Raw genomic sequence first — 26540 nt, forward strand, 5'->3', positions numbered from 1 at the left:
TTATGTCAAGCTATAGAGGTATTTTGGACCACACCTTTAGGTCTGCCAGATAAACCTTATTTTCTAGATTGTCCAAGTGTATGAATAAAATTATAATATTCATTAAAAAAAACGATATATAATATGAACATAAATTCTTCCATATAAGTAATTTTTTTCCAACAATTTAAATATTTTCCATATAAGAAGGTAAACATTATACAAAATATATTTTAACGATAGTAATATTCTATTATATCTTATAACATTCATAATATAAAAAAAATATTCTACAATTTTGTTCAAAATATACAATGCTTAAAAAGGTCAAAAAGTCTATTCATAAAAAGAAATATAATTTAGAGAAACAGAAATCAGAAAAATGACTAATGACAAATGATAAGCATTTTGGTGGGGATTTATACCTTATATTAGACTAAAAACAGCCTTAAATTAGCTGTCAACAAATATGGACCCTGTCTAAACAGGTTTAAATTAAATACAATTTACAACAAATGAAATACAATACAATTATTGTCTATTTAACAACATTAGACCCACTCACGATATATAATAATACAATTACAATAATTTAAACATCTTATTTAGAAAAATGGGATGACAGGGCCTCATTATAGTTTGGGTTCATTTACTCTACCATCTTCTGACTTTTATTTACGATTAGTTGCAGTTCTTAACTTATCCGCTAGAGGATGCCCTTCTTACAAGGCGCTGTCTCGATAGAGTGCAGGTTAAAATATAGAAGTCTGCCCTGGTCACATACATATTTTGTTATACATTTTTATTAGATTATTAATTATTACAGATTTTGTTTATATAATGTGGGCTATCATGTATAGATTAGACTATTACACTCACATCTTGGTAAAGGCAGAAAGTAAAGAAATGTAAGGCGATGTCCATTTTGGTGACTGGTGATTTTGACTTCAGTGACATTCAAACTAATTTTATTCACATCAGTAAATTTTATTTCAATAATAGGATATAGGGAGGGTTTTTTTTTTATCCAAATTGATTATCATATATTTTGGTTTTTAAAATTCAAAATAGGCTCATATTTTCAGGGGAAACTGCTGGCATCAGCAACAAACTGTTATTATTATTATTAATATTATTATTATTATTATTATTATTATTATTATTATTGTATTATTATTTTTTTTTATCAGCAACAGTGTTTAAAAATCAATTTTTTACATTTAGTATTTCTACTTGATTTCTAATTTACTACCAAAATAAGAATCAAAATAAGGAGACATGACTTACATCAACACCAATATCTAATTCTAGATAAACACAGTTTGCTAAGCAAAAAAAATAAAAAATAAAAAATAAATGATAGGCTTAGGTATAATTTATTTTTCCTGTCTAACTCGACTTCTTGCAAACCAAATGATGTTCGGCAATTTGGGGCATAATAATTTGGGACATCTTCGAAATAATTATGCTTAGACTTTATAATTTTCAAATATGCACTATGAATATATATATATATATATATATACATTTTATACCTACTTCCTGTTTAATGCTGAAGACACCCACTTTTGTGGCATCAAATGAATTGTGGCATATTTGATTTTTTTTCTAACAAGAAATTAGTATTGTAGGCTTATAAATTATAGTATATATAAATATAAAAGTCTGGACAATAGCAGGGTTAAAAAAAAAAAAATGTTGATAAGTTAAAGTGTGCAAATTTACTTTACATCCCATAAAATAGCTGCAATCACCCTAGTAAGGGGAAATATATATAAAATAATATATAAATAATATATAAAAAAAAAAAAACATTCTTTAGTATTATTAATAGTATTAACATTAAAATTACCCTTATAACTCATGTAGGTGCTAAAATTGTGTCAAAGAATAAAAAAAGAAATCGAAATAAATAAACAGAATAAAAAATATAAAAAAAAAAGAAAATCTATATTTGGAGTGATTACTATTTACCTGCTAAACAACATTAATTCTTGTAGAACTAACCACAGAACCACAGCCTCGAATCCATCTGTCTCTTCATGTGATCCCAGACCGTCTGGATGATGTTGAGATGAAGGCTCTGTGGGGGCTAAACCATCCTCCTTGTTCTTCTCTATGCTGAAGATAGTTTCTAATGACATTGGCTGTATTTTCTGGTTCATTGTCCTCCTGCAGAATACATTTGGGGCCAATCAGACGCCATCCTGATGGTATTGTATAAAGGAGAAGTATCTGCTTGTATTTCTCAGTATTGAGGACACCATTAATCTTGACCAACTCACCAACTCGATTTGCAGAAATGCAGCCCTGAACATGTATGGGACGTCCATCATGCTTTACTATTAGCTGAAAAAACTCATTATTGAACCACTCTTCAGCTCTTAGGCCTCCTGCTACAGCCAATTATTTCCCATCAGTCCAAAGCTGCCATTTCCTGCACAACAGTTCCTAAGTTTTTGTGCATGGAGTCATTTTGTTCTTCTCCAAATAGCTTGACCAGCACATCTTGAAACTCCAGTCTGCTTTGAAATCCTGCCTCGGAGAGACCTTGCTGATGCTGTACATCTAAATTGTGTCTTGTTGCTGTGCTCAGTGTTGCCATGGTTTGTGAACTGTGACATGAATCTGTCTCCCACACAGCTGTTTCTGTTTCAGTTAATGATTGTGTTTCAACTTGATGATCATTAGCATGGTATAATTAGTTTAGTATAATCATACATCTGACACTGATCCGACAAAATCCCTGACTTTGTGCAAGTATACAGTGGGCAAGCGTAAGAATTGAAAGGACAAAGCTAGTCACACTAAACATAGATTTTTTAAATTTTACAGTATTTCTTCAAGATTGGTATGTGCATTAAAAACATCACATCCCACATTTAGTCCCAATTTGCTGTTATAATTCCTACCACAAGATTGCTTATGAAGATTTTTGGCTCATTCAGACAAAAGAGTGTTAATAAAGACATGTACTGATGAGTCCTGGGGTGCAATCAGCATAAAACATTCATCCAAAAGGTGTTGAATAGGGTTGAGATCAGAGCTGTATAGCAGGAGATCTTCCACTCTAACCCATGATAAGCACATCTTTATGGAGTTGGCTTTGTGCACAGGGGCATTGTCATGCTGGAACAGGTTTGGGTCTCCTAATTCAATTCAATTCACATCATACAAATCATTCTCAACCTTCCATAAATTATTTAGGAATCATTGCAAAATTGGCTGTATGCAAACAAATACTGTATATTAAACAATAGCAGAAAAACAGGTAAATAATTTAAATGGGCAAGTTAAAGGCCGCTGGCAGGGCAGGGGGGCCTCACTGCCCCCCCTCACAAGACCCTCATATATACACAGTAATAGCGTCCTCTTTAAGCATAAATCATGGGCCCTAAAGTCATTAAAAATGACATCAACGACTTGTTTGGTCCTCAGTTTCAGAACTCGTCACGTGTTTTGGAACGAATTTTCGACGAGTACTGAGGTATTTTTTTATTTCAGATGCAGTAAATAATTTATCCACTAGAGGCCCATGCTTGTCATGATTTGTCACCGTCTCAGTGTATACAGATGAAGGTACACCTCAGCATACACATTACAGCAGGGGTTTTCGACCGGTGGTCCGCGGCGGCATTGCATGTGGTCCGTGACAGCCTACATAATTTCACTATTTAAATAACTTTTTTTCCATAATTCATTTTTCCAAACATTTCCAGAATATTTGTACATTAGTGGGAAAACTGAATTTAATGAAAATATCTAAAATATTCAAACTGACACAACCTCACACCTATCAGGCCTATGCTTTGCTAACGTTGTGTTTTGCGTCATATACGTACACATTCATCTTGCGTGCGAAATAGACCAGCATCTCGGAGTTAAGAAAACACATTATTCAGGTTTTATTGAATAGACGCTTAATAGTTTTGGTGAATTAAAATTTGGAGTGGAGCTGTTAGCTAACATTTCTAACTAAGGTGAAGTTTGCTAGTCAGCACCAGCATGGATCGCTTTTTACAATAGTGGGCCGCAGATTACTTGTTAGTCAGAATGGTGGTCCCTGGCACAGAACCAGTTGAAAACCCCTGCATTACAGTATTAAATTCTAAATGAATTTCCAATGAGAAACTAGAAGAAAGTTTGTGTATTTTCAAGGAACAAAATTAATTAGCTTCAAAATATTTCATGTGACTGTGTAACATTTCAAATTTAGCATTGGCTTTACAAAAGACTGGTGGTCTAGTGGTTAAGATGCAGCGCTCTCATCGCTGCGACCCGGGTTCGATCCCCGATCAGGGAACCATCCCTAGCCACTCTCAGTGCCGGTCCCAAGCCCGGATAAATTGGAAAGGGTTGCGTTAGGAAGGGCATCGAGCGTAAAAAAAAAAAAAAAAACTTGGGCCAAATCAAACGTGTGGAGGATCTGCTGTGGCGACCCCTAACGGGCGAAGCCGAAAGAAAGTTTTTTTACAAAAGACTTCTGGACAGCAACGGTCAGACGAGGTAAACTAACCAAAAATGTACGAAATGTATATCTCAAAAGTTACAGTGAGTCACTCGTAGTCATGAAAAGAACAGAGCTGCTGAAAAGGCTTGCAAATGTCAACCTATTATTTACGCCATATTGCACTGGCTTCATGTAGTCAATTGTAGACTTGTTGCCTTTCTTTTATTCAAAGTGACATATAATCATGCTTTCTATGAATATTGGTTTAAAAAAGGAGGTGAGCAAAAATCCTCTTGTTTTTTCCTGACTCCAAAGCCTTAACCACTGAACAACAGCTGCCTTTAGGCCAGTCACTGATACCAATCTGAATAAACCTATTTATGAAAAAAAAATAATAAAGAAGGAACATACTGACAAATGAGATGAGATTGTGGTTCAGTGCTTCATTGTTATTTTTTTTTTTTAATCAATAACTAATAGGTTTGTTCCCTTGGCATATCTTTCTGTAGCCCACTTTTACCCTTGGCTTTATTAAGTCGAGCTTTTGCAGGGATATCCGGAGAATGTCTAAATAGTATCCTTCTGGCAATCCTGAATAAAAGGTATGCTCTAAAACGCTCAAATGAAGGTAATTGATAAAGTCATTCAAAAGAGCCACATCCCACGGGGCAATTAAATTAGCAGTTAGCCGATACAACCTCAATTATTTTGTACAAAACATGTACATCTCCTTTGAAACCTTGCACTCAAAATTGGATATGTGAAAAAAAGATAACCTGAATTAACACAAAATACAGTCATTTAATTTATTTGAAGGAAAACATACTAAACACCACCTGGCCCAGGTTGAAAAAGTAATTTCCCCTTGAGAGTTATTTAGTCAATCAAACAGTTTTAACTAATTATTAGTTAAACCCATCTAGGCGTGTTGTATCTAAACCTCAGTTAAACAAAACCTTTTCAGCAAATATGAATTAGACATACAGTATCTCACAAAAGTGAGTACACCACCATGGCTTGCTTATCAGGGATAAACACACATTGCTCACCTTAACTCTTAAATTCTGTAAAGCTGCTTTGAGACAATGTCCATTGTAAAAAGCGCTATAGAATTAAACTTGACTTGACCCCTCACATTTCAGCAACCATTTATGTAAATCTTCTCAAGGGACAATATCATAGAAATGAAACTTGGCTATATTTTAGAGTAATTAATGTGCAGCTTGTATAGAAGTATAGATTTACTATGTCTTTGAAAATAACTCAACATACAGCCACTGTTGTCTATGAGTGAACATGTCAAAACCGTGTCCAAAGTGTGAATATTGTGTGTGAGCACCATTGTTATCAGCACTGAATTAATAAACATGGAATTCACCAGAGCTTCACAGGTTGATGCTGGAATCCTCTTCCACTCCTCCATAATGACATCACAGAGCTGCTGGATGACACATGGCGCTTCTCCAACATTCGCTTTAGTTTGGGGTTGTTGTCATGTTGAAAACCTGCCGTTTGGCCTAGTTCCTGAAGTGAGGGAATCATGTTTCTCTTCAGAATGTCATCCATGTTTCCTTCAATGATCCGCAGCTCCCCAGTAGCAGCAATACTCATGCAGCCCCAGACCATGATGCTACCACCACCATGCTTGACTGTAGGCAAGACACAATTTTCTTGGTGCTCCTCAACAGGGAGTACATTTAACTGTTCTAATACAAGATACACATATTTGTTTGGTCCTGTCAAGCAGAAATAATATGAAAATGAATAGGACATGCGGCTTTGCATGGTTGAACGATGTTCAGCTGATATCATTTAGGGCTGTACTCACTTTTGTTGCCTGCTATTTAAACGATAATGGCTGCATGTAATGCAGTTATTTTAAGAGGAGAGTAAATCTGTACTGCTATACAAGATGCACATTAACTACTATAAAATATATCCACATTTTATTTCTATAGTATTGTCCCTTGAGAAGATATACTAAAATTGTTGAAATCTAAAGGGGGAACTCACTTTTGTGAAATACTGTAGGTCAAAAGAAATTTCCAGCATAGATGAGAAATGTGAATTATTACAATATATCAGCCTAGACTGGTCACAGAATCATTTTTAAGCCTCTGGGACTCAAGAGCACAGTGAAATCACTTTATATGTAAAAGGAAAAAAAAAATTGAAAAAAATAGTGAATCTTCCCACCAAACTTTTTTCAAGATTGCATTGAGAACTCACACGGGAAGTCACAAAAGAACCCAGATGAACATCTAAGAAACTTCAGGCCTTGTTTGCCTTGTTTGATATGAATGAGAGTATTGCAAAAATAAAGAAAGTATTGCAAAAAAGAAAGAGGAGCATGAAGGTTTGTATCACATTTCAGCCTAATCTGATTTTTTTTGGGGGCTTTTTGTAACTAATTCACCTCTTTTGATGACCACACACATTTACAGATGTGCTTAAAATCTATTATGATCAACCATGAATTAAATTCGTAAACCAGCTCTGTTGTCTAGAAATGAACAGAAGTGTTTTAAAAAAGTAAAAAAAAAAAACCCCAAAAGTCACTTTTGATTCTAAGAAATAACTTTGTGTTTCATTTTCAATAATTTGATTCTATACTACACATACCAATTTAATTATAGCTTAGTGTTAGATGTGCAGAAAGAAACACAGGTAATAGTTTCAAATGTAAAAAAAAATTAGCAAAAAAACAATACAGCATTCATATTGTAAGATATAAGCTAAAGGGCCTTAAGGTTAGATTCAGTGTTACAGAAACAAAGAATGCACAGCTTTTCAAACTTAGTGATGACATCATTAGTTTGGAAGCTGAATGTTGTTAATGCAGACTAGCTAACACCAGCTAAAAGAATATGTACAGACTGTCAATGAACTCCAAGGCAGCCGCAATGGACTTCTCGAACACAGTTTGCGAACTCTCCAGGTGACAAAGCTAACTAAAAACACTTGTGTACACTTGACCTTTGCCTTAAATATAGATGCGATTGTTGTGTCCACACCATTTATTATTTAATGTACATTATAACTATTTCAGCATCTGAACTTATGCATTCAATTTAGCCAGCAGTCAGTCTCAATCTTTTGTGAGCACACCCTTGCTTTTGTTGGTAGTCAACAAAGTAACAACAAAAAACCAGTACCTGTATGTTCAGATACAAGGCTGAGATGTTGTTGTTTTTTTTGTTCTGAGCTGTGCAGTGGCAACCCCCAAAATAGACTGATTTTTGTAACGGTGTTGGTTTATTTAAGAGTTATATCCTGTGAGAAACTGAAAAGAACCTGTATTATATAAACAGTCATTATTCACATAAACTGTTTTCATTTTACCTAACTTATAATCAACTACTCGGGGCAATATGTTTTACAAAAGTATATTGTGTTTGGAACACAGCCTTTTTTATAACCTTCACTTCCAATTTATAGTTGAACCAGAAACGTGCTTGACAAGCACTGAGAGAAAAAAAAAATAGCGTGCAAAGACGTACACCACAGCCCAAAAAATATCCAAACAGAAAGTCACAATATGTACCAGCCTGGGCGTTTAAAATGGAGCCAAACTTGTTTGGCGTCAATGCAGGTGCATTCAGTTACATGTAATCGCCTCCAGGTCTCTGTGTTTTTCCGGTAAGTGTGGTGTGAAGCTGTGGCATATAATCGCTTTCTAATCTATGAAAATGTCCTCATGAAGTCATTGACCACAGGTTGTGACAATAATGAGAAAAAAAACAGAAGAACAAATCTAAATGTAATAGGATTAATGACAATTTTGCTAACTGTAAATTGTCCATAATGTACACAGGCAAAACAAGGTGGTTAAACTTGCTATAAATGCTGTCACATTTAATTACATTGTTAAAGGTAAAGCATGGATATGACAACGAAATACAGTAATACCACATTCCAAACAACAACAAAAAACGTATGTATTATAATCTTTAGAAATCACCCAGACTGAACATATAAGTTCAGATCAAATGAAAAAGAAACACGAAAACACCATAAAATCAACAGTAGTACCTCTTTTAAATTGGTGATGGCTGAGTATTTGACATTAACTTTAAACACTAGAATGAAAAAAAACCCCACAAAAAACACTAAAATGACTCCATGACAAGACTTGGGAACGTGTGCTTTAAGGGAAACACTTAAAATGAAATGTTTTTTGAACCATCACCAGAAAGTGTAAAAAGTAAAAAAAAAAAAAAAAAAAAACTAACATAATCCTAATACCTATTAATAACTAATAACTTCTCGATAACCCTTATATCTAATATTTATTTTACAAATAAACCACAAAACAGACTAGTTTAATTTGCTAGTGTTCCAAAAGTAAGTGTGCACCCAGTGTTAAATCCTAAATTCAGCTCTATTTTCACAACAATCCTGTCCAGGATAAAGCAGTTACTGAATGTGATTACGTTTTAATCGCTTGCTTTAAGAGGAGCACCTGCTCATTTATTCACATATGTCATCAACTGAGCAGGTGGCGGCAGCAAAAATCATACAGACCATGATCTTCTGTTATTGTTAATATCAATCATCTTTATGTGGACTGGCACTTTTAACTGTGGCATGCATGTTGTCAGCAGATAGACTGGTTTGAGTATTTCATAAACTGCTTATCTCTCGGGATTAGCACACACAACAGTCTCTAAAGTTTACACAAAATACTACAAAAAACATGCATTGAGCGGATAGTCTGCATGCCGAAATATCAAGTTGATGACTGGATTGGTTGTAAGTCAATCAAGCACTTATTACAGCTGTGGTGAGCAGAAAAGCATCTCAGAACACACAACAGATAAACCTTCATGTGAATGAACTATAGTAGCAGAAAACCACATCAGGTTTTACACCTTTCAGCCAAGAATAAGTATCTGAGGATATCATGAACACTTAGACAGCTGTGTTTCCTTTCTTACAAACTGTCTAGTTCGGTTGAGTCTGCACCCATAGACTGATAGACTCAGATTCCTATTTTTGACAGTAATAGAACCCAATATGATGTTCTGCTCATAGCTCAAACCAATCATTCTATCAACAAGGCATTTCAACCCACATAACTATCACTCATTCATGTTATTTTAGTTTTTCACACTATTTTTGGTTAGCTCTAGAGCCTGTTCTGCAAAAATCCAAGGAGATCAGCAGTTTCTGAAAATGCGCAGATCCACCCACCTGGCACCAACATTAATGTCATCACTCTTTTCTTCGTTTTGATGTCTAATGTAATTATCAATGAAAGCTTTTCACCTGTATCTGATTGTTTTTGTTTTGCATTGCTTAGATAATTGCCTAATTGTGTTATTAAAAAAATGGATGGTGTGCATGTGTGGGTTTACTTTGTTTCAGGTCCAGGCTATGGGTCTATTTTTGACCAAATTTTGACATACCTACGTATATGCAACACTTACTACAATTAGCCTAATTAAAATTGAAACTAATTTAAGAGAAAAAACTAACAGTTATCTAATTTGATTAAGATTCGAAATAATAAAGCTTTTAACTATCTAAAGTAGTGCTCAATAAGCCATCACTTGCTATATATTAGATTACAAAACTCACTTACCTAATTTAATTAAGATTCAAACTAATAAAGCTTTTAACTAGATAAAGACTTAAATGGTGTTTTTATTTTTATTTTTATTTTTTTTAAGGTAGTGCTCAATAAGCTACCATTTGCATCTTAGATTACAGAACTAACAGTTCCTGACTCATTTCTAATCACATTTGACTTTATCTAGTATTTTTTAATCAAATACCCGATTAAATATGATTGGTTTATTCTTTACACATGTATTTGATGTTCAAAATACTCTATGATCAAATATTTAGATACCATTATATTAATGTGTCTGCATTTCTGCATTACTCTAAAAGCACATTGAAACATTGAAACAAAAACATTGAAACCCTAACATAATAAAATACAACAACGTGGCTTATGGTTCACTACTTATCAGTTTTTAAAACAGTTTTGCTATTTCAACATAACAAACAGTGGAAGTTTCATAGAAACCAGCTGACTCACAACCATATGTGTTATTAGTTTACTAAAAGGACTCAAAGAACCTCTTGTCACAATAACTCTCTTTGGTTGCATAATACATAGCTTTAACAATACCACGTTAAAAAGGTAAAATATATCTGCTTTTCTGTGCAAAGTTAAAACTTGTATTCACCCAAAAACATTTACCGTCAGGAAACAACAAAGCTTTGTGTGATCGACACCCGTCACGCCTGCTCCAAGTAGTTGTGCAACTGGACAAACCACTTCTAATTGACCAGACAAACAGGATACTCACAAGGCTGCAAAATTTCTTCATACCTGCACAGGATAAAAAAAAAAAATCCTCTAAAACAAACACACAAAATAAACAACTTTCTTCAAATCTAGAAGTTAAGTCGTTGTCACTCAGTGAACACGGTGTGTCAAGTGTGTCAATGTGACTTTACTGTCGTTACTGGCTTTACTCTATAGCTTCTGCCCCGGCTGTTAATGACCAAATTTCTACATTATTCTCACCAATAAAACATAATGCTAGGTTTCATGATCCGTAATAAGAAGCACTTAATTCATGAGGGTGAGGAGTGTTGTTGTTTAGTCAAAAGAGAAATTCGCATGAACTGTAAGATCAAATTGGTGACATTCACAAAACTTGTGACTCACTTCGCCGACTGCCATCTAATCTTGTCTTACCAGACACTGCATGCTGCATTCCATCTGCAGGAGGCATTTAAGGGTTTCCATCATCTGCTCTTTATGGAGGGAATGCACTCTGGCCTGGCCAACTGTCACACTTGTCCCCAAATCACCAACTATGTTCTTCAGGGCGACTGATGCAAGCTGCAGTGCACTGAGCCCTAAAAAGACACACCATTCATTTGATTCTTAATCATAACTATTATTTTTTTAAATCCTTAATAGTAATATATAATAGTAATAACAATAGAAAAAAAATAAGCAACAATTTAGCATTACGTTCTGTTGAGTACATTTCGTCATTTAGCATGACGAAATGTTGAACAAACAAATTCTAAATCTACACACTTTGTTTATTTACTATTGAATGGGTCATCTATACAATTATTGCATCAGAACGAAGGTAATCTTTGCAAACATGAGCAGGAAGACTGAATGTGTGTGCGACAAATACTTTCCCCAAATAGGTGGAACAAGATCATAAAAATTATCGAATGCCAGACACTGAAACAGTTAACTTTCATCTGTGGTGCTTTGTTAAATATTCTTGGAATTTTTTTAGCATAGTTGTTGATTAGCATAATGGAAACCATTAGAACATACCATTATTATCTCTTGCTTCCAAATCTATGTAAGCTCCATTTTTCATGCAGCTTTTCAGAACCTGTTTGGAGAAAAGTCTGCTATTGAATGAATCTGTTCTGGTTAACATCACAGAGTTGATGTAGTATACTTGTACACTTGAACTGTAACATGTCTACCTCTAAAACTCGAATGTATCCATTTTCTGCACTGAGATGAAGGCATGTTTTTCCATATTTATCCCTTTCATTGATGTTTGCACCAAGGGAAATTAAATCAGCAAACATGAGGTGATGATTCCTCTGCGCAGCTAAGTGCAGAGAAGTCTACAAAGACAAATATGATGACATAAGAAATAGCACACACACACACACACACACACACACACACACACACACACACACACACACACACATGCACACACACACACAGACACACACACAGAGTGATCAGCCAGAACATTGAAACCACTTGCCTAATCTTTTTAAGTTGCACCACTCACTTTTTCAGTCCAGAAGACAAAATTAATTTTAGTTTTTAGATTTTAGTTCATCAGATCTTAACAAGTTTCTATCAATGAATACATGAGAGCATTCTGACCAACTTCATTACAATGTGAAAAGCCACTCAACAGATCCATTGGTGTCCAACTACTAGCAATTGTACACCATCACAGTGGATGTCTGTGTATAGCATGCAACATCATCAGAGATTAATCCCATTCCAGTCAAAAATCTATTGATCCCAGTAAAAAAACAGGAACAATCATTACCCTTCAATACAACACACTATATAATCTCTTGTAATGACAAAACAGCTTTGGCCTTTCAAGAAATAGACTCTACAAGACCGCAGTCTTTCACCAAGACATTAACTTAAAATCCATTAAAAATAAGTTGCAAGGTGTGGCCTCCAAACAGTTTGAACTCTTTGACATGTTTCTCAAAGCATTCTTAAACAAGCTGTTTAGTGTGACAGGGAGCATCATTATGGTATAAGAGAACACTAACATTAGGTAATATAAGGATATTGATATGCAACAGTTGACAGGTGTTACGGGGTCAAATTCATATGAATTCCCAGACCCAAGGTTTTCTAGTAAACATTGCCCAGCACATCACATAAGTTAAGTATAGCATATGCACCTGACCATCCACAAGATATCAAAGAAAACATGATTCATCAGACAAGGCCAACTTCTGCTGTTGCTCCATGGTCTTAGCATGACACTCTGATCACATTTAAGGAATTTCTGCTCTGTGGTATCAGACCAGATAGGCTAGCCTTCACTACCCACTTGCATCAGTTATTCTTGGGCTCGTATGACACTGTCACCAGTGTCCTTTCTTAAAGAATTACTGGTTAGTATCTATTACTGCCCACCAGGAACACCCAACAAGACCTAGCATCACTCCATGCTCTGACTCAGTCTTCTAGCACAGTTTTGGCCTTGTCAAAGTTGCTCTCATTTTTAAGATTGCCCATTTTGCCTGCTTCCAAAATATCAACTTCAAAAGGTAAAATATATCTGACCCATTGACAAGTACCAATGTGATGAGAGAATCATGGACTTGTACACATCAGTGGTTTTAATGCTGTGACTGATCATTGTTTGTATGTGGTAATCATTAAATCATCATAAATCAGGTTATCAATGCATAAATTACAATCTAATTAGCCGGGTAAACAGTAGATGTATTACCCATGCAAGTTTGTGTGTCTCAATAGAGTATTTTAAAATGTGTATGTTGTGTGTCATAACATTACCCTTCCCTCTGCATCTTTGCTGTCCAGTTTGTTGAGATCTGCCATCCGTCTGGCGAAAACATACACAAGAGACCGTTTGCCCTCATCAACAGTTCGGTGAAGGAGTCTGTGAGGATATTATGTATACAAATAATGGCAATATATTTAAAAAAACATTGAGAAAACATTCTGGTACTGCACGGCTAAATATAAATACTTATCCTAAAAGAAAGATCAGTCATTTTGAAAAAATTTTAATTCTGCACCTTTACAAGACTAATAGCAAAGTGAATTAATAATAAAGTTTGTTTCATGAAAGCTCAATATCCAAGGAAGAGTCAATAGGAATATCCTGTTGGTTCACTTTATGAGTGGAATTGTTCAGGGAATATAAACCAGATCTGCTACGCTATTCACTGGGATTTGGAAGTGTTTTAGGCGTTCAAGAACGAGGAACAATAATCTCAGTCATAAGATTTATAAAAAAAAATTATGGACCATTCAAAAGCATTCGAATTGTCTAGTTATACAGAATAAATACAAATGCTTCATTTCAATTACAGATCTTGTAAGATTTCAAGCAAGAAAATCTGATAGGATGTGGAGCAGTCATAGCCTTTAGCATACTCATTGGCATAAGATAGTAGCTCATGCGCTTGCGCTGGTAATACAAACACAAAATTACGATTAAGGATCGAAAAAACTTACGTTCTTCCCCTCTCATCTTGCGTAAGAAGCTCTTGATTGGAAATAATGTTCAATATATGTTTCTCTCTTTCAATTTGGGTCCAGAAGTGTTCCATACTGTTCCACTGCTCCTGCAACAAGTATGAGTTGGGTGGACTTCCTATTTTGTGTGGTGAATCCCACTGGTCCATCTTGGAGCTAAAATAGTTTTCGTCTGGAGATGGGACCTGCACTTTGCTGTCACCTGGAGAGCAGGTCATTTCATGCTGCCTTCTGTGTATATTGTAATCTGACTCGCCACTGCTGTTTTTGATCTTAGTGTCTGTGAAGAGGGAAGCAGCATTTCCATGTGCAGAACCATAGATTCCAGGTGGCAAAGGGAACTTTTTAGTGGCTGTATTGCAAATTGGAGTTGGAGGTGATGCATCTTGAAGCCCTTGCTGAGATATGGTCTTAGCCCAGAACTTGTTTCCAAGGTCAGGATGGTTGCTTGGCTGTATGGAGGTACTAGTCTTAAGGTCTTCTTCCAACACCTCCACTATAATGGCAAACTCGTCTTCCAAACTCTTTGTTTGACATTTACCTACCAGCCTATTCCTCCGACCACCACTTATGTTCACTCTTTTTTTGTCCCCTAAAAAGAATATTGACATTTAAAACAAATGCTTCAGGTGGAATAAACTGTACACACTGTGAATTTATTCTAACCTTTTGATCCTTTGTCTTCTTTCATCTGGAGATCAAGGGAGCAAATGATATAAAATTAGATCAATGTCATTACTCAACATTATATGTTAGAATTAGAGAGTTATTAATACCTGCATTTCTATTGGGTCCATGCCTTTGGCTATGCGAATATCTCTGAGCATATCTTTTACAGGCATTCTTACTCTGACTCCCAGGTATGTCCGATCTGCTTTGGTTCTCAGAGCATTTTTACCTAAAAGAATATGTCTTAATGAGTATAATTCTGAACAAGTCAGTGGGAAAAGAACAAGATGTTTCTTACAATTATATGGCAATTATTTATAACCAGAAACTGTCCAATCATATAAGTGTCATTTGTTGTGAAGATATGTGAAATGGGTACTAACTTGTCATTCTATTCACATTTAACCAGCCAAAAAAAATATGATATAATTATTACAATGAAAGCACAAGTAAATGTATCAGTTTAATCTAGAAAGCCCTTGTGGAATGAGTATTTTTACCCACCTTTTGGAGAAAACGATTTTTGCTCAGTAATTACAGCAAGGTTACATACTTCCTCATCCAGTCCTGTAAGTGCTGATGTAGGTGAATTTGTTTCATTCATGTTAAATGCAAGGTCCCCGGGAAGTGGTGAAAGGTTGAATGAACAAGCTCCATATTCTTTCTCGTTTCCCTCACAATTTACTGGTATCATTTTACTTCCTGTGTTCCCCCCTCGACTCCTCACCATGTTTAGCTTACCTCTACAGCACACACAAAAAAAAATCTGTCATATTTTGAGCCAGTGGTAAAGCAAGAATCCTTGTAAGAAGTTGTTTTGTTCAAAAACGTAAAAAAAAAGCCATGTTTATAGTACCATTACCATGCGTGTTTCCGTGCGTGTCAGTATGTGTGTGCAAATGTGTGTGTGTGTGTGTGTGTGTGTGTGTGTGTGTGTGTGTGTGTGTGTGTGTGTGTGTGTGTATGAAAGGCTGGTACCTGCCTGGGATGACTCGTGAAGGTGTGACTGAAATATAAGGCTAAAAGAATGTTGAACAGCCTGCAGCGTTTTCAACCTGTCTTGTCAGTACAGTTCTCTGATGAGAAATAAACACATGATAGGCATAAGAACACTAATAAACATAAAACAAACATAATAACAAACCTAATAAACTGAAAGTGTTCCGTCAGTTCATCTGTAGATTTTGCCTTAACTAATGTGATCAATTTAAGTCTATTTCATATTCAAACATGGCAGGAAAGGCTTGTGGCCATAGCTTTTGGGGTGGTAGGTCAAATAAATTCATAAACTTCCTGTGAGAAATTTGAAAGGAAAATATTAAAATAATAAGTTAATATAAAGACATAAAAAAATTTGAGCAGTGGTATATTGCATATATTTATAAGTAATCTCGTTGCTACAAGGACCAAGATCAATGCATGTGGATCTTCAGTATGTGAGCAAACACTACCAGTGTAGGCCACCAGAAGTTTAGACACACGTTCTTCTTCAATCGTTTTCTTTTCTATTTTTATTGTTTTCATTCTATAGTAATACTGAAGGCATTACGTTTCTGACAGAACAAATATAGAACTTTGTAGTAAACAAAAACATGTTCAATATCCCAGAATATGTTTATTTTCAATGCTTTGAAGTAGCCACCTTCTGATTTGATGACAGATTATCATATTCTTGGCATTATTTTATAGTCAGCCTCATGAGGTAGTCACCTGGAATGGTTTGCCAACAATCTTGAAGAGGTTTCCAGAGGTGTTACGTTCTGTTGGCTGCTTTTCCTTCACTCTCCAGTTCAACTTATACCAAACCATCTCAGTTGGATTTAGATCGGGTGGTTGTGTGGCCAGTTCATCTGATGCAGCACTCCATTACACTCCTTCCTGGAACAATAGTTTCTACATAACCTAGAGGTGTGTTTGGGGTTATCGTCCAGTTGGAAAACAAATGATAGTCTTGGAAAGGCATGTCGGTGCAAAATGCTGTAGTAGCCATGCTGGTTAAGCCATCAATTTAGACAAAGTCCCCAACAGTGTCACCAGCAGAACAACCCCACACCATCACACCTCCTCTATGCTTCTCAGGGGGAACCACACATTAGGTTCTTCAGATTTCTCTGACTGACTGACCTTCATTTCTTGAAATCATTGAAATTCTTTTCTCTTTACTTAATTATTGTTTCAGAGTGGGACCCAATGTTGGCTTTTGCCTGACCCTTTCCTCTGTACAAGGCAACTGATGGTCTAAAGCACTGCAAAAATTGCCACAAATGAACTCTTGACAAGGCACACCTGTGAAATGAAAACCATTCCAGGTCACTACTTAATAAATCTGATGAGAAAATGTCATAAGCATCAAATCTAAATGTAGCTACTTTGGACAATCTTAAATGTATTACATATTCTCAGTTGTTTAACACTTTTACTATGTTTACTACATAGTTCCCTGTGTTTCATAGTTTCATAGTTCATAGTTTGGATGTCTTCAGTATTAATGCATAATAAATAATAAAAATAAAGAAAAAACACTGAAGGAGAATGTTGACTGGTAGTAAAGATGCAGTAAGGAACTGCATCTGGCAAATCATATAAAAAAAAATGTTTTTACCATCTACGTAGATAAATCGACTTTTTGGTGGGGTTTTTTTGCCAATGAAGGAGAAATTAAAAAAGATGTGACGAAAGCTGATGAAATGAACCCTGTCTCTAAACCAGAGGTGCCCAAATCTTTTTCTATAAAGGGCCAAGCATCAAACTTGATTGAGGAATGTGGGTCTAAAGTAAATTTTGCATTATACCAAACTGTATAATATTCAAGTTCAAATTGCCATGGTTCCCCTCATGAATGATTTCATAATATTTAGAAATAAATAAATATATAAATAAATAAACAAACAACAAATAAATAGGAAACACTACTTTGTAATATGCACAACCAACGCAGTTTTCTTTTTTTTAAGATTCTTGTTTTTATGTTTCAATATTTTTCAATGAAACAATAGAGTTCAGTGCCTAATACAGCTATTCAAGCTATAAGCAATAAAGCCATATGCTTGTTGTATCAGTGATCTCTAATGAGCGACATGAAACTGGTCCTTATTTTTCCCCAAAAAACAACAAAACAACCCAAAATGTTATGCAAAATCAGAATTGAAGGTCTGTGTCAATGTATTTTTTTTCCCCCTTTCCCCCGACTTTTTTTAAATGGCATGATGCACCAAATCAAAGGTCAGTAATGGACAACTTTTGCCTGCAAGCCCAAGTTTGGGCATTTTAGCTATATACAGTAATGCAAAACTGAACTGACCTGAAGCTAAATTCAACAGGATAATAATTATTTTCAGTTGTGATCCTGTAAAACAGTGTGAGGCTTTGATTTGCTGTGTATGATTTTGCTTTTTTATGTTAGAAATATTGCCCGATTTTATCTCTTTTTATATAGATGTATGAATTTCACACTGACCATTGTACAGATGTGTATTTGACCTAATTTTGCAGACACTTGCTATGGAATAGAATAATAAATCTTTCATGTTTGCATGATTTCATGTCAGAGATAAGTAAGACGGCTAAAACCAGTCATATCATGACATCTAGTGGTGGATTAACATGATTTAACAGCAACACATCTTGTGATATTTAAAATGCTAATTGACTTAGAAAATAAAATGCTTGTAATACCAGCTATACTCGTAAAAATATAGTACACATATTACACATATTTATACTGTACTGTACATATAAATATATGACTTAGTCCAGTAACGACATAATTATAACTATCTGGAAAAATCATGTACAGATTATAATCCTGTAAAATTGTCTGCCTTTTTTGTGGTAACAGTTTGGGACAAAACCACATATGGCTGGAAATGTCAGGTATTACAGAACGTTTGTCCAAATAGTGTAAATTGTAATGTTTTTAACAGGAAATATCAGAGTTACTGGTGAAAAGTTGAGAACAGAGTAAGCTTTTCATTTAGAAGTGCGAAAAGCTGATTATATTCAAATTCAACCCAATTGTAGAAACGTGAATAAAAAGCCCAAAAAATGGTCAGACTTACCATATCAACACTCAGACGAATCAATTTTTTATGTCTTTTTATGCTCCATAGTCCTACAGGAACAAGTACTTTATTCTGGCAAAAAAAAAAAATTCTTCTCACACAGCTCTTACTATTCATCCTGCTTACAAGGAAAATAACAATAATAAAAAAGCTAAATGAAGCACACAAAAGCTTTAAAACTACACACAAACTCATCGTAAGGTTGTTTTTGTTTTTTGTTAATTAAAGCACCACATTTAAATAAAGTTTGACTACAGAATAGACAAAAACCTCTGTTCACATCATTACCATGAAGTTTAACATTATTAGCTGGACCTACCTACCCTATAGACCTGTGTATAAATTTGTTCCTTATCATTTTATGTTTATTCCTAAAAAGTGAGCCAGTGGTGACTGTGACAAAAAAAAAACCTCCCTGAGATGGCATGGGGAAGAAACCTTGAGAGGATCCAGACTCAAATGAAACCCATCCTCATCTCAGTGGCACCGAATGTCCATTCATTACAGTTACATCATTGTTGAGATGATGATAGTTCAGTGATAGGTGCTTACATGCAGAACTGTTCATGTATGTACCTTTATTTATCTTAATATTCTGAAGCATTGAAATGCACAGTATGAAAGGCTTTGCCACATATACATTACAACAACCTGAAGTTGTTCACTGTTGTTCTATTTGTATATCACAGTTTGTTAAAAAATTGTTATCAGAATGCAGAGTCAGCTATGATCTGGTAATCCTAGAGTGTAAAGGGTAAAAAGCCTGGAAGTTGGGACTTGAATTCCTGACCAAATGAACAATAAACTAAATGATCAGTAAATATGAGATTTGATTTCTCTAAGCAAAACTTACCTGCCTACACCCACAAAGAAGCAATTAAAATGGTGTGTTGAAATCTGACTGTTAATGTCATGAAAACACACTGTGTTTGAATCTTTTCTTAGGGTCACCTTATATTTCTGTATTCGGTTGTGGTTTTGTGATTTTACACAAATTCTGCAGGGTTGATAGAGAAGTACATGAAATATTCTTGACAGAAATGTTTCAACGTGTTTTAAGTTTTATGATTCACAACTAACTGGATGAAGATGTTAAATGTTAAATGCTCTACAAAAAAAGTACAGTGTTTTGTTTTTTTTTGCCTTAAGGCATGCCATACATTTGCCTAATTTTATTAATCTTTTTAAAATACTGAATAATCCTGTACCATGTATTTTCAAAAGTGTTGTAAACAGGAAACATTTTTTCCAGACTTTTTAACACTCATTGGTACAGAAATATTTTGGCTGGTGTCTAATGTATTTTTGGTACTTTTATGTTCATGCCTGAATCTGCACCAAACTCAATTTCCCATAGTACACCTCTGCCTACAAACATTAACAACTACCCACATTTCAAATTCAGTGTCACATTTACATTCGCCTAATTAATGATTGCACCAATAGGCTAAGCAACGTGCTTACAATAAAGGGGAACTTATTTACACTGGTAACAAATCAGAGACAGAGGGACACAATGGCGACATCTAGTGGTGGGAAAGAGACATAGAGACAAAAGAAAGTCCAGACATTCAAAAGCCGGAATCCCAATATGAGGCTAATCACCTGGACAAATATATAAGCGGTGTTGTGCTTGTTACTAAGAAATAGTTACTCGTTTCTTCATTCAAAAAGTAACTCAATTACTTTGTTGATTACTTACACCAAAAAGTAATGTTACTGTTAAAAGTAACTTTTTATTTACTTTTTTAAAGAACGTTTTTTAATGTTTCCATTAATGCCCTTTTATGCGTTATGGTTTATACAAACACAAAACTGACTTAAACACAAAGTCATTTTTAAACACTATTTTATTGAAGTCAAACTGAATATATCACAAGGATTTCTGAAATAAATAACAAAACAAGCTGAATTATATATTCACAATCAAAAACTAAAGTGACTTCTGCATCATAAAAGCTGTTGTGTTGAGCTCTTAAAATGTTCCTTTCACAGCTTAAGTATAAAAACGATCAACAATGTAGAACAGAACACTGGGTTAGCTTCTAGCTTCTAGCTTCGTTGAGGCGTGGAGTTTCTGGAGGAGCTTCGACAGATTGGAGTTGCTGTTTATCGCAGTAGATACGAGCTTCGAACCAGAAAGACACAACTTACATTTGACTAAAACGTTGTTGTCTTTATGCTCAACTAAAGTGAAATAATGAGCATATTTCCACTTTGAGAAACTCGTCTTGCTCTCGCCTCGACTCGCCATTACTGCCGCACAGACCTGAATAAACGGGGACACGCCCACAGCGCGTCTTCTTCGGTTCATCCACCAATCCTACAATGTGTCTCTGCTGTAAACAGGTTACTGTAGGCTACACTTCAGCCAAAATCAATTCATTTTATAAATGTAACGGAAACGCATCATATGGTAACGGAGTTACTTTATTTAAAAAGTAATGCGTTACAGTATTAGTTACTGTCAAAAGTAACTGCGTTACAGTAACCCGTTACTGCACAACACTGCATATCTTCTTCTTTTCTTTTCGGCTTCTCCCGTTAGGGGTCGCCACAGCGGATCCTCCGCACGTTTGATTTGGCACATGTTTTACGCTGGATGCCCTTCCTAACACAACCCTCCCCAATTTATCCGGGCTTGGGACCGGCACTAAGAGTGGCTGGGGATGGTTCCCTGACCGGGAATCGAACCCGGGTCGCAGCTGTGGGAGCGCTGCATCTTAACCACTAGACCACCAGGGGACCCACTGCACAACACTGAGCACCCTTAAAGCACTTTCATCTCAGTAAGAGTTCAGTTAGATCAGTTCTGTGTTTCCACCTAATGCACCTTCTTTGTGTGTATGCTGTTACTCTTTAGACGTGTATTTCTCTTGTTTCAGAATTGTTGTTCTTGACCCTGTGTTCCGTATTTGTACATCACCTGACCCACTGTCTGTTTAATGCGTTTGACATTTTTCAGTGATATGGAATTCTTTGCTATTGCCAGTTGTTTTATGTAAAATCACTCTTTGCAATTGTTGCTGTTTTTGCCACCTCACCAAATACTTCGCCTGTAACATGGAACTGGCAACAGATGATTCCAGTGCAAAGACATTTTACAGTTAACCAATAACAGCAAATCACCATGCTTAATGCCAAGTTTGAAGTAACTAAGTTCTAGTAACTACTCAGCCAGTTGCATCAATCTCTACTATGGCAGCAACTTGCCATGCTGCTCCCTGTGCACTGGATAAAATGTTCAGGTGGCACTGCTCAATGCAAGGAATTTTTACTCTCTATTAATTCCAGAACAAGTAGAAATCTTAAAAGTTGTTTCTGTGCTTACAGCATTGGTTAATTCTGGCTCCGTGGGTAATTTTATTGACTACAGCATCACTGAAATCCAACACACACTTAAATACTCAAATACAATTCATACACATCCATGCCTATCACACCACCCATATTGTAACTGTTTACATGCTGGGGTTTTTTTTTATTTATTTCTGCTGCTGCTGTTTTGCACAACCTTTTGTGTTTATGGTTACAAGTACACTATTGTTTACAGCTCTCTTTTTGCATGTTGTACTGTATAACACATTATTTTGTGTATTGTCTGTTTGCACTGTCTTGTCTTGCACTGTTTGCACTAGGTTGCACACGATGCACTAGGAATATATGTATTCTGCAGTGTTGTGCAGTAATGCAGTTACTTTTGACAGTAACTAATACTGTAACACATTACTTTTTAAATAAAGTAACTCCGTTACCGTTACTGTATGGTGCGTTACCCGTTACTTTTATAAATGAATAAATTTTGGCTGAAGTGTAGACTACAGCCTAACCTGTTTACAGCAGCGACGCACTGTAGGATTGGTGAATGAACTCTAATCTGTCGAAGCTCCTCCAGAAACTCCATGCCTCGACGAAGCTAGAAGCTAACCAGATGTTGATAGTTTTCATACTTAAGCTGTGAAAGGAACATTTTTAAAAGCTCAACACAACAGCTTTTATGATGCAGGAGCCACTTTAGTTTTTGATTCTGAATATTTTATTCAGCTTGTTTTGTTATTTATTTCAGAAATCCTTGTGATATATTCAGCTTGTGCTGCTCTGACTTCAATAAAATAGTGTTAAAAAATTACTTTGTGTTTAAGTCAATTTTGTGTTTGTATAAACCATAACGCCTTAAAGGGCGTTTTTTTTAGTTTTTTTAAAAAGTAACTAAAAAGTTACTTTTAACAGTGACTCATTACTTTTTGGTGTAAGAAATCAACAAAGTAATTGAGTTACTTTTTGAATGAAGTAACGAGTAACTGTAACTAGTTACTATTTTTTAGTAACGAGCACAACACTGGTATTCTGTATCATTTTACTGTGTACAGCATCAGCGAAATACAGTATATGGTTGAAATTACAATAAAAACTTCTTGACTTGACTGAAAAAATGGCAAGATATTCATAAAGCTAAACCTGTGCATACTTATAAAATTGTGTGCATTAGGGATGGCAATGGATGAAAAATAGCCTTCAACATCAATTCTGAGAGCTATAACTAAACTTTCTTTCCGCTTCTCCCATTAGGGGTTCACCACAGCGGATCATCCGTATTCATGAGGCACTTGTTCAATTTGGCGCATGTTTTTACACTGGATGCCCTTCCTAACCCAACCCTCACAATTTATCTTGTGCAACCCTAATAGGTTGGGGTTGGTTCCCTGACCGGGGATCCACACACACACACACACACACACACACACACACACACACACACACACACACACACACACACACACACACACACACCCCCGACAGTCTTACACTGTGTCAACCCCAATGTGCTCTAAGAGATACTAAGAGTGCAGGAAAAACACTTTTTTTTTAAATATATACAGAATAGCCTCTATGTAAAGAGAGATAAATTTAAGTTTTATAAATGAAAAGGAAATCTCCTTATATTTTTTATTTATTGGTTGGTTGGTGTATTTGACCATTACCATTTAAAAGTCTGGACACCTTGTCTTTCACTGGTTTTATCTTTATTTTTTATTATTTTCAACATTGTACATTCATAATAAAGACATCTAAACTATGAAAGAAAATGTATGGAGGTGTTGAGTGCTTGTTGGCTGCTTTCCTTTCTACTGTCCAATTCATCCCAAACCATCTCAACTGGATTTAGATCGGGTGATTGCGGAAAAAAAAGTCATGGATCCCACAAATGGATGGAATCTCTATTTTGAGTACAAGTCTAGATTTCCTATATTAGTAAATATGTATATTTACAGCTCATGTCACTGTATATAAAATTATTACATTTGTATTAATTATTAAATTATTGAAGAAACCTGACAAAAAGTGAAGTCTGGCATGCTGTTTAGTAGATTTCAGTCTTAAACCTCAATTATGAGCCAGATTTTTTTTCTCTCTTCTGTATGGATGAGATTCAATAGAATAATAAAAAATAAAAAAATCCTAATACTGATATGGTATGAGGAAATAACCTTGAGAGGAGCAAACTTCAAAAGGAACTCATCCTCAATTGGGTGACACAAAATGTTTATTCATTATAGTTCCAGAATTCAGAGGTTCTTTACTGTTTACTGATGGAGAATTTTTATTTAAATTTTTTTTTTATTTTAGACCTTAAACATTGTTGCAAAGTGTTCATATTAATTATAGTACAAATCCATGTTCATTGTTCTTCAGTTTAGTTAAGATTTATTTAGAATAAATGAGATATATTTATTAGATTAGATGTATTAATTTATTTACTTTGCTGTGTATAACACTGAGTCCCATTTACTAAATGAAAGGTTGTTCCACAACAGTGGGACTTTCTAAAAGAAAGCTCTGCCCTCTGCTGTAATTTTCACTATTTGAGGTACCAACAAATAGCCTGTACCTCTCAACCAAAGTACGTAGATGTGACCACACCATTCAAATATATTTTCCTATAACATGCCTCAACATCCTTCTTTTCTAATTGTGTTCCTTAGTTCCTTTTAAACACATATCTTGGCTTTTTGAAAATCTTTCTAAATATTAACATAATTTCCTACTAATCTGTTGAATCAGATTTTTAGTCAACAGTCTGCTACATTGACTCATGACTACAGTTTGCTTCTGATCACCATCACTGCACCCTGTTACATCGTATATCTGCAATAAATGGACATTCGGTGCAACCCAGATGAGGATGGGTTCCCATTTGAGACTGGTTCCTCTCAAGGTTTCTTCCGTTGCCATCTCGGGGAGTTTTTCTTTGCCACAGTCGCCACCGGCTCACTCATCAGGGACAAACTTACTTATCAAGAACATATTCACTTTTATTACCACATTATCTGTGTAAAGCTGCTTTGAGACAATGTTCATTGTTAAAAGTGCTATGCAAATAAAAATGAATTCAATTGAATTGAATAGTCACATGTTATTCATGTTACTGACATAATAAATGGTTCAAATGTAGGTAACAATTATAAATCTAAAATTTTTTAAATAAGAGGTTCAGGGCTGCCGAGAATTCATTATGTCATCTTATGGTCATTTTCTCCAGAAGGTTTGAGAACCCATTGCTTAAATCTTTAAGATATTAAACACAATTACATTATATTATATTATATATTGTTCCACCCATGGTACTAAATTTATCTGGTCTATGGGATCTATGGGTCTTAGATGGGTTACATCATTGCCCACCTATAAACCTGTTGCTGGTTCACTGGTTGTCCTCCTATTGATCACTTTCAGTAGGTGCTTACCACTGCATACAGAGAACATCTCACACCTCACACTGCTGTTTTGAAATGATCTGATCCAGTCAAATAGTCTTCACAATTTGGTCCTTGTTAAAGCAGTACAGATCCTGACCCATTTGTCTTGCTTTCAAAACACCAATGTTGAAGACACATGACATCTATTGACATGTCCTATTGTATTGGAATAAACAATGTTACTGACTTTACATGTCAGTGGTTTTAAGGTTTTACGCAGATTACTGCAGCTCGGGTTCAATCCCCGGTCAGGGAACCAACCCCAGCCACTCTTAGTGCCAGTCCCAAGCCCGGATAAATGGGGAGGGTTGTGTTAGGAAGGGCATCCAGCTTAAAAAAGTGCCAAATCAAACATGCGGATGATCCGCTGTGGCGACCCCTAATGGGAGAAGCCGAAAAACGTTTTACTAAGTGAAGTGCAAGTACACTGTTATCACTGAAACACTAGATGGCAGTAATACACTGTCAGGGTTAGTTAAGCCTGAGCTTGCAAAAATGATTTAAAACTAGTTTTTGTCAAATGGTCCTCTTAATCGATCCTTTTTGCTGTTACTGTTGTTTGATTTTATATAAAGTAACTATTGCATTTTTTAATCAAAGGGTTGAATTTTCAGTGCACAATCATTGTGCTAGCGTTTTACATGTGTGAAAATCCATATCACAACTCGAAATTGTGGAAAAAGCAAAAGGTCCGTAAAGCATTACTTCTCGGTTACATTTGTTCTCATTTTACTCACTTTTGCTCAAAGTTAAGATCACAAAGATTTCCCCCTAATTTAAGCAGAGACGGTTGAACAGGTTTGATGAGTCTGGGGGGAAAACAAGATTAAAACATTTTCTCATATAGT

General features: G+C 35.4%; 1 protein-coding gene and 1 long non-coding RNA gene across 4 annotated transcripts; one reads left to right on the top strand and one right to left on the bottom strand.

The window, feature by feature from the left end:
- Positions 1-4928: 4928 nt before the first annotated feature.
- Positions 4929-9488, top strand: LOC310730604. Its single transcript, XR_014534863.1, has 3 exons — positions 4929-6875; positions 6985-7307; positions 7352-9488. It is a non-coding gene; the product is annotated as an uncharacterized lncRNA (long non-coding RNA).
- A 219-nt stretch (positions 9489-9707) lies between these two features.
- LOC310730596 (uncharacterized protein) lies at positions 9708-15814 on the bottom strand. Of its 3 annotated transcripts, XM_083549626.1 has the most exons (10): positions 15736-15814; positions 15378-15616; positions 14981-15102; positions 14871-14895; positions 14184-14796; positions 13497-13602; positions 11909-12055; positions 11751-11811; positions 11145-11308; positions 9708-10772 (listed from the first exon to the last, which is right to left on the bottom strand). In XM_083549626.1, exons 2-10 carry the CDS (start codon positions 15601-15603, stop codon positions 10767-10769), a joined length of 1470 nt encoding a protein of 489 aa, XP_083405752.1. In that variant the 5' UTR covers positions 15604-15616; positions 15736-15814; the 3' UTR covers positions 9708-10766. The 3 variants fall into 3 exon arrangements, with proteins under 3 accessions (XP_083405752.1, XP_083405751.1, XP_083405750.1); XM_083549625.1 differs by lacking the exon at positions 9708-10772 and having other exon boundaries at positions 10779-11308; XM_083549624.1 differs by lacking the exon at positions 9708-10772 and having other exon boundaries at positions 10779-11308; positions 15378-15794.
- Between the last annotated feature and the right edge of the window lie 10726 nt (positions 15815-26540).

The sequence above is a fragment of the Silurus aristotelis genome, assembly GCF_946808225.1.
Source record: "Silurus aristotelis genome assembly, chromosome: 8".
Lineage (NCBI taxonomy): Eukaryota > Metazoa > Chordata > Actinopteri > Siluriformes > Siluridae > Silurus > Silurus aristotelis.